Source organism: Cololabis saira, chromosome 14, assembly GCF_033807715.1.
Source record: "Cololabis saira isolate AMF1-May2022 chromosome 14, fColSai1.1, whole genome shotgun sequence".
In the NCBI taxonomy this organism is placed as follows: Eukaryota; Metazoa; Chordata; class Actinopteri; order Beloniformes; family Belonidae; genus Cololabis; species Cololabis saira.
The window spans coordinates 12,341,819-12,350,772 of record NC_084600.1 but is presented as its reverse complement, the minus strand read 5'-3'; the positions used below and the strand labels follow the sequence as shown (position 1 = coordinate 12,350,772).

Sequence of the window (8,954 nt, the reverse complement as noted above, 5' to 3'; positions counted from 1 at the left end):
CCTGTATTTATAAATATTCACACACTGCACTCACACTGCTAAATATTGTTATATACTGTAATTATACTCACACACATACTTGTACATGCATACATGCAAGACTGGGCTGATCTCACCTAGAAACAAATCATGCACTAGGTCCACCATTGGTGAACAGAGATTAATTGTAAAGGATTATTAGTATTCAGGTTTAGTAATCTGATTAAAATACAGGAAAAAAAATCAGAGACTGGAAATTGATTACTAAATTGTATTTTTTTATTACATCTTAAAATAATGGCATGATAACGACATAACACTTCAAAAAGGCCACTTGTAAAATGCATTCCTGCATCAGCTGGGGGTACTTTGACAAGATCAATTCCAAATCCATCCATCCCTTTATTTAAAACATTGTACTTCATAGTTTTAATGATATGTAGATTTTTGTGTTTTTGTTTTATAAATCCTTTGTATAATTACATCAAAAGTAGAACATAAAAATGTTTTAAAAAGTGCTTCTATTGCATTGTAAGAGTAATGTTCTCCATTGACTGAAAAGGTTAGCTGCAAAATTAAAGCGCAAGAAGCACCATTCCACTTTTTTCTGTAATGGAAATTTTGGTTTTCAAATCCTACAATTAATGACGAATATTGAAATGGATATTATACAGGATTGATACTAATTATGTGTCAGTAGACCGACTTCATAAAACATTGATTAAAAATAATATTAGTTAGAAGTGCCTGCAGACTGAAGACATTTTACCGTAAGCCATTTTGTTGTTAATAACACCATTATAGATCAGATCATGATGGGCTACTGCAACAGATAAAAACACTGACTCATTATTAAAGCGCATAAAAGAAAAAACCCCATCATTGAGTATGTTTACAGCAAAGCTCAACTGGGAAGCCTAGTGGATGCATATGGTACTGCACGGTGAAAGCACATATTCCAATAATCCATGACAGTTTCACTTTTATCACAATGATGTTTTATTTTTGACTCAGTATAAGTATTCTGCATTCACAATGTAATTATCCATTCTTTCAAAATCATTGTTAATTTCTTTTATTGTGTAAAATGTACACTTTTTTTTTTCTAAAGTAGGTGAGGTATTAGCCCCAAACCAGTGTCCTGGGGATTTCATCTGCTGATCTCATATATTTCAGTCAAGTCTATATCGTGGTTGATGAGACTCACTTTAACATCTAGTCCTCAGGATGAAACATCAGATTAAACTCGTTTCTCAAAAGAAACAGCTGTACCTGTATCTGCACAATTAACATCAGCTACTGTCTGGCTCTTATATTTGCAAATGTCCATGATCCTTTTCATAGAGTACGCAGGTGTCCTATTAACTGCCCCTTCCATCCATAGTTCAGTGTTGTTGTCTGCATTCCCCCGTTCTCCAGCCTTTTTGCTTTAATAATTGATCTTCCAGCGCTTCCCCTTTAACCTGTTCATGTCCTTTCAGTTGAGTCCTCAGGTCACTGAGTTCTTTTGCACTAGAGAGAGGACATCATAACACACGGCAGCAAGAATCGTGAAAACCACAACTTCAATTCACCTTTATAAGAATAATTAACAGATGAGATGAGCACTATAACCAAGAGAACAGTGGTTACAGTGGTGAGTGTCACCTGACGGGGATGAAAATAATTCCACATGTTACGTTGAGCTGCTGCAGGATAATAGCAAGACTTGGTGTGGAAAACTGAAAAGATAAAAGATGATTTTAAGCGTCCCTTATTCTATTCTCACTTGTAACTTTAATTTACACCCTTAAAACACTGTGCAAACCTTTGGAGGTGGGATGCAGGCACTTGGTGCATCACTGTAGATATGGTTGAGGGCTTTCTGCAGGATCACGGCCTGCTGAGTGAGGCTCTTCAGGTACTCTGAACTCTCCTTTGCACTATCATGGTTCTCACCAACCTTCATGGGTGCAACAAAGGAACCATGTCAGTTAAAATCACAAAGAAATTGCATGAAGTAAACTCACACCAGCCGATATTGTGAATCACACCTGTATTTTATATATTGAATATGCCTCTTTCTCATGTTGCAGGGCTGACCGAAACTCGCCTTTACTTTCGTACACGGTGGCGAGGAGATGATGGCTGCACACAAGTCAGACGTAGACATGTGAAGTGAAGAATAAGATGAACCCAAAGAGGAATATGATCACTTACATACCTGTGAGCGTGCTTCAGGGCTGTGGCACCGTGGTATTTTGAAGTTAAAAATAAGGCATTCTGTAGGAACTTCAGAGAAAGTTCGTACTTCATCAGTCCATGAAGTACGAGACCCAGCATACTCTGTCACGGGGGAGCACAGCAGAGGAATTCATGTTGTGAACACTGTGTGCCTACAGTCGTGTAAGTGCTGATCAAAGTAAGCTACCCAATTACTTTTGGAAAATAGATTTGGAATCTGAAGAGGTTTATTTTTCTGGTTATATAACATTAATAACAGTTATATCTGTTTTTTTCTTCTAATTTGTCAGTAATAGCAATTGTTTTTGTGCAAGACAGATGTTATCTTTTGTCCACCTTTCGCTGGTAACTGATGTAAGGAGAGTGTTTAAAAACATTTTAAACCAACCAATGCCTCAAATGGCCATCAAGTACACCTACACAGGTCTGTATGAATCATAGTAGACTGGATTTTCCTGCTCAAAACACCTGAAAGAACTACAGCGACCCGTTGAAGCACTTACATCCAGCAGCGCTAGTTGTGGATGATCATCTCCACTGACAACCAGGGTGAGGTACCGAGCACGATACAACATCTGCAGGGAGGCTGAGTGGTGTCCTCCAGCAAAGCAGTACAGGGCTAGATAAGTCTGGATGACAGGTAAAACAAGCTTTCATGTATAAGCATCAGTGAAAGAGTACGGCCCTGTCCCAATACTCCCCCTACCCCTCGTTTTCATCACTACCCCTACATTTTGCACGTTCCTGTGAGGGTGTCCCAATTCCTCTTTTCACCTAGGGGGAGTGGGGAAAAGGAGGGGTAGAGGATATGAATTGTCCCTACGGAGCGAGGGATTTCCGATGCACACTCGCTGACTGCGGACTGAATCCAAAAAAAAAACATGGCGGACATTTCTTATTTTTTAGTGAATAAAATCAATATTTTGAGTTAGTTTCTGCATAAAAATGAGTTTTGATTACATTTCTAGCGAGAAATATATATTTTACTTTCATAATATTCACTTAGTGAATTTACATAATCACTCGTTTTCCCGTTTGCCGAAGATCACGCCAGAATAAAGGGATTTATGGTTCCGCGTTACACCAACGCAGAGCCTACGGCGTAGGTTACGTACCCTACGCCGTAGGGACACATCGTGTCAAATTTCTTAACAGGCGTTATTTGAATAAACTGAGCCCAGGTTGGGGATCTTAAAGGTTACTTTTAAGCATGAAAAAATATTAAAACTTAATAAAGTGGCATATTAACAGCGCTACAGCTGAAATTAAAACAGCTTTTGGCTCTCAGCTTCCTGACCAGGGGTAGGGATGAAAATGAGGGGGAGTATTGGGACAGGCCCCTGGGAAGATTTCAAGTGCCCTAAAATCTGTCCCTTCTTTTTTAGGGGTAGTGAAGAAAAGAAGGGCGAGTCAAAGAAAGTAGGGCTAGTGAAGAAAAGTAGGGGGTGTATTGGGATTGGGCCAAAATCAGCATCAACTAAGACATAGAACAACAAGGTAAATGAGTTATATTCCAACAATCTTTTTGAGGATTAATGAAAAAGCAACGCTCACATAGTCCTGGACGGTCTGTGGATGGTCTATGCCTAGTAACCTCTCAGAACTCATAACGGCCTTTTCCTGGTAGCTGAGGGCCTGTGAGACATGCACAGAATGAAGAGAACACGACTTCACACGGGGACAGTTCAGAGACCCCGCTGAAACACGTGGCATGAAGGCGATGGTGCTTTTTTGTAAACCATATTTACATCTGCGTTTTCCCCCAAGACATAGCTGATCCGTCCCAACAGACGCAGGCACGTGCACACGTCCTCATGCAGGACCCCACAGATGCTGCTGAAAAGAGTCAGGGCCTGGTTGATGAAGTCATGGCCTTCTCTAAGAAGCCCTGAAAAGCAAATGCAAAACAGAACAGATGTAACTTCCTCTGGTCTCATGAAGCACTGCCTCCAGATCAAGACTATTAACCCTTCACTCACCAGCCCGTTCTCAGGCGTCTGACCCCAAATCTCCGGGAAGCAACAGGTTTTAAACCCTCAGTTGGCAAGGATAGGTTCTGATCAGTGCGGAGGTACGATGTGTTCATTATGAGAAGGGGGAGCCAGATTATTTCAGTAGTATGTGAAATAATGGGCACTGCAGAAGTGGAAGATCTGCTGGGCTTTCAGCCTCTGGGCTGTGGATATTGTCACGCCTCACTGTAGACTAAGACTGTTTTTAAATGGGATGCTTTTGTGGCACACAGACCAGAAATAGCTGCTGTTAAGTATTTTGAACACGTGTAGTGCTCAAACACACGTCAGGGGAAGCTTTTTTAAATTTTTGTGTTTTCTAAACTCCGTGTATACATCCACAACAGTACTCGAGTTGTAAAAAAAAAGATCATGGGGGATGGTGGATTTTATCATATGGGGAAAGTAAATTTGTGCTGATTACAAATAATATAATATATTACAAATAATAGCACTGACCAAAACACCTGCAGAAATACTGCAGGAATGACATAGCAGCAGTTAAATGCAGCCTTCTGTAAGCTTTAAATATCCACTGGGCTTACATCAAATACATCAAAACACAACAATAAAAAACAGTTTTCTGAACTTATCAATATGACTCTGTCCTTCACAGGATAAGTAAAATGGATCACTGCAAAAACTCAAAATCTTAACAAGAATATTTGTCTTATTTCTAGTTAAAATGTCTCATTTTAGTAAAAAAATCTCATTACACTTAAAACAAGACTCATCACTGGAAAAAACAACAATTTCCACCTGTTTCAAGTAGATTTTCACTTGAAATAAGTAGAAAAATCTGCCAGTGGAACAAGATTAGCTTGTAATAAGAAGGTAAATCTTGTCCCACTGGCAGATTTTTCCTACTTATTTCAAGTGAAAATTTACTTGAAACAGGTGAAATTTGTCAAATAAGTTATTTTTCTGGTTTTATTTTTCTGGTGATGACTCTAAATGTTGAAATAGCAGTAAAACCACATTCATTGATGAAATGACATAAGGGATGGAAAAGGGGGATGGCAGTTTTACAGGGGGGATGATTTGGACCGTTTTTATTTCAGGGGGGATGCCATCCCCCCTCATCCTCCCTCAACTCCAGTACTGATCCACAAAGCATCAGATAGGCTGAAAGTGAGGGGCACGGTGGCGCAGCTGGTAGTGCAGCCGAATGCGTGTTAAGTTCCCCCATGACTTCAGTGCCCACACCCTGGGTGGGGTTGGAGAAAGGATCTTTCTGTGTGGAGTTTGCATGTTCTCCCCATGTTCCCTTGGGTAGCTAATGTGAGCTACCCTCACAAAAACATGCACCAGTCCTGCGCTACACATGCCCCCTCTGGCCAACCGGGGCAACAGATGAGGTGGGGAGGATCCGGCCGGAATAACGTGATCCTTCCACGCGCTACGTCCGGCCAGAGCAGGGGTCGGCAACCCAAAATGTTGAAAGAGCCATATTGGACCAAAAACACAAAAAACAAATATGTCTGGAGCCGCAAAAAATTTAAAGTCTTGTATAAGCCTTAGAATGAAGGCAACACATGCTGCATGTTTCTATATTAGTTATAACTGGGGGAAGATTTTTTTTTCATTACGCACTTGAAAAAAGTCGAAATGTCGAGAAAAAAGTCGAAATGTCAAGATTAATGTTGAAGTACAATCTTGAAAAAAGGTCGAAATGTCGAGAAAAAAGTCGAAATGTTGAGAAAAAAGTTGAAAAGTCGAGAAAAAAGTCAAAATCTCGTGAAAAAAGTCGAAATGTAGAGAAAAAAAGTCAAAATTTCGAGAAAAAAGTCGAAATGTCGAGATTAAGAAGGAAAGGAAAAAGGAAGAAAAACAGAAAAAAGGAAAAAAAGAGGAAAAAAGAAAAAGAGAAGTAAAAAGGAAGAAAAAAGAAAAAAAAGAAGAAAAAAATAAAAAAAAGGGTAAAACATTTTTGAAAAAGCTCCAGGAGCCACTAGGGCGGCGCTAAAGAGCTGCATGCGGGTCTAGAGCCGCGGGTTGCCGACCCCTGGGCCAGAGAACCCACCCTGTCTGGTGAAAAGAAGCGGCCTGCTCACTCCTCAGGTTAAGGAGGAGACCTGAGCTCAGTGCAGGAACTCCTGGGGTTGGTAGAGGAGGGCAATGCCCAGGACTGTTAGGTAGGAGCACTGGGTGATATAATGGGGAAAAAAATCGGGATAAAAATATTTAAAAAAAAAAAAAAAGATAGGCTGAAAGTAAACAAGGTTTTTTGTTGGATTTTACATATCGGTGAGTGTGTGGTATGTGATATAAATCTCCAAATGGGATACACCCCTATGTTGATGCTTGACTTACACAGTGTATAAACAGCACACTGATGTTCTTAGTGGCACATCAGCAATCTCACCTTTCACAAGAGCTCTTAATGATGAGTTACTTCAGGTGAAAGGGTGAATTGTTAGCCCATAATGTGATCATACATGTTGTATTCTGTGCTGCTGAGTCTGTTAGGTTTGCATGTGTGTGCGTGTCCCTCACCCTGCTGCACCGCCAGCTGAGCTCGCTGCACCAGCCGCGTGGCATCAGCCGACGTTGGTTTGATGTGTTTGACGACAGGAAACATGTTGATGACGTCTTCCTCGCCAAACACTGGTCTCTGTCGGGACTCGAACACGTACTCCCTCAGCCGCACCTACGTACGCAGAGCAGACAGACCAGTCGCGTTTAAAGGCCCACCGGAGGATTTGGGCTCGTGTTCATCTACAAATAATTTCAGTTTTCAAGCTCTCGTTGGATTTCAATAAACAAAATCGTTAAAGGTAATGTCAGCCCTCAAATCTGGATCTAACTTCATTTGCGATTAGCATCTTTACTGTCAGAGTTAAACCAAATAGTCTTTGTTTTTTTTTTTGTTTTTTTTGTATTTTAATTTGATTTTTTTTTTAAGTCTTTGTTAAATAATCCCTGTCATTGAATGTTTTTACATTAAGAATATATTTATCCATTTTCATTATTGCATTTTTCATCATTCCAGGTGACTCTGAGGTCTCACACAAAAACAAAAACCTTTTGAAAAAGTATTATTGAAGCAACGTCTCCTTGCTCTTAGCCTTAAAATCTAAAGATTAAAAACAGAAATTAAAAGTCACTCACTTTATTTTTAATTTGGCATGGCCAGAAGAAACCACTGAGACCTAAATCCCATTTGAGTTTCTACCAGAAGTTAAACATTAGAATAAAAACAGGTTTTGCTGCAGGAGATACTAAATGAATATCAAAAGATCATTTCAGATTTTCTCTTTTTCTCTGATTGCTCACTTAATTCAAATGTAGCAGTGCTTAAGGTCATAGGCATGAGAAGATTGCATTTATTTCAGCTCAGAATCTAATTAATGATACAAATGATTTGATTAAAGATGTCTGGCCTGCAGTGGTTTTAACCCTGAAACATTTGGTTTTACAAGCAAAAGTATTCTAGAGAGACATCTTACCTGGATGCCCGTCGTCATGGCGATCTCTCTCAGTAGGGAGATCTTCTGAAGGCCGTATTTGTCTATTACTTCATCAATACTTTCACTGAAGACAGAGGAAGAGAGTGAAATCCTGCTGCACCGAGACACATCCGCACACGTGTACATGCACAGAACACTCACCTGTCAATGGTGCAGCAGTAATAATCGCGGGCCTCAGCCCTGACCCTGCTCCACAGCTCGCCGGAGGTCAGCCTCGCCCAAACGCTGTCCGACAGCAGGCCGGCTCGGCTGCCGTGGCTCCGGCGGCGCCGGCTCCTGCGATGGGAGAGGAGCTCGTCGGAGCAGGAGCCGGGGAAGCAGGAGGACGAGCTCAGGAGACAGTTGAGGAAGTGACTGACGGCTGCAGAGAAAGCTGCAGGCTTCACGTCCTGGCAGAGAACGAGATCCGTGTTTGTATTAGAAGATGAATGCTAGATTGTGAAGTATGATGTACATGTAGGAGTACCTGCAGATAGGTCCTGAGAATGTGCTTTGCACTTCTGATTATGACTTCGCTGATGGAGATTCTCTGTAAGAGATCATTTATTTGATCAGAACAACGTCACCATCCGAAAAAAATCTTGATATTCTTCATTTTATTATCTGTACAGTCTTCCTTTTGCACAAGGCCATTTCATGTATACTATTTTAGATTGTGTTCTGCTTTAATATGAGTCTTTTTATTTGTATAATTGCTTGTATAACACAGTACTTTGTAGTATTCAAAGGTTTTACTTTTTTTACTTTACTAGATTGGGTGGAAGATTGTTCCCTCAGACATTTTTGATATATTACCTGAAATTGTCTTTACACACTAATTATAATTAATGAAATGGGCTCACATCAAAGCAAAAACTGTAAATGACCTGTGGAAGTTACAGAGCTGTAAAACCACCACCTAAGAGAAGTCGTTGGATTGCTAAGTTTCTGTCAAAGTGTTTCCATAGCGAATGGATTTTGCTTCTGAGGAAGGTCTAACAGAAGGGGGTTGTACTTTTTTTTAGTTTGTTTTCAAATTCTCACTAACTCTCAAGGTTGTTTTTTTTCTTCCAAAATTGCCTTCCCAACCTTTAAAAGGGTTACTCATCTTAAACTTTGGATGTTTTGGGAGATGTTTGTGTGAGATCATTTGATCATTTATTTGATCAGAACAACGTCACCATCCTAAAAGATCTTGATATTCTTCATTTTATTATCTGTACAGTCTTCATTTTGCACAAAGCCGTTTCATGTATCCTATTTTAGATTGTGTTCTGCTTTGACATGAGTC

General features: G+C 40.1%; 1 protein-coding gene across 4 annotated transcripts in view; it reads right to left on the bottom strand.

Moving 5' to 3' along the window:
* Nucleotides 1-250: 250 nt before the first annotated feature.
* The window catches only part of LOC133459601 (clustered mitochondria protein homolog), a 32,987-nt gene continuing 24,283 nt past the window's right edge, over nt 251-8,954 (bottom strand). For all 4 annotated transcript variants that reach the window (XM_061739714.1, XM_061739716.1, XM_061739713.1 and 1 more), the window contains exons 20-31: nt 8,151-8,213; nt 7,826-8,073; nt 7,664-7,748; nt 6,711-6,864; nt 3,951-4,090; nt 3,757-3,837; nt 2,706-2,831; nt 2,183-2,304; nt 2,013-2,106; nt 1,787-1,921; nt 1,627-1,700; nt 251-1,491 (exon numbers count right to left, since the gene is read on the bottom strand). In XM_061739714.1, the coding sequence (XP_061595698.1) occupies nt 1,365-1,491; nt 1,627-1,700; nt 1,787-1,921; nt 2,013-2,106; nt 2,183-2,304; nt 2,706-2,831; nt 3,757-3,837; nt 3,951-4,090; nt 6,711-6,864; nt 7,664-7,748; nt 7,826-8,073; nt 8,151-8,213 (1,449 nt within the window). In that variant the 3' untranslated portion in view covers nt 251-1,364. The remainder of the gene's footprint in view (nt 1,492-1,626; nt 1,701-1,786; nt 1,922-2,012; nt 2,107-2,182; nt 2,305-2,705; nt 2,832-3,756; nt 3,838-3,950; nt 4,091-6,710; nt 6,865-7,663; nt 7,749-7,825; nt 8,074-8,150; nt 8,214-8,954) is intronic.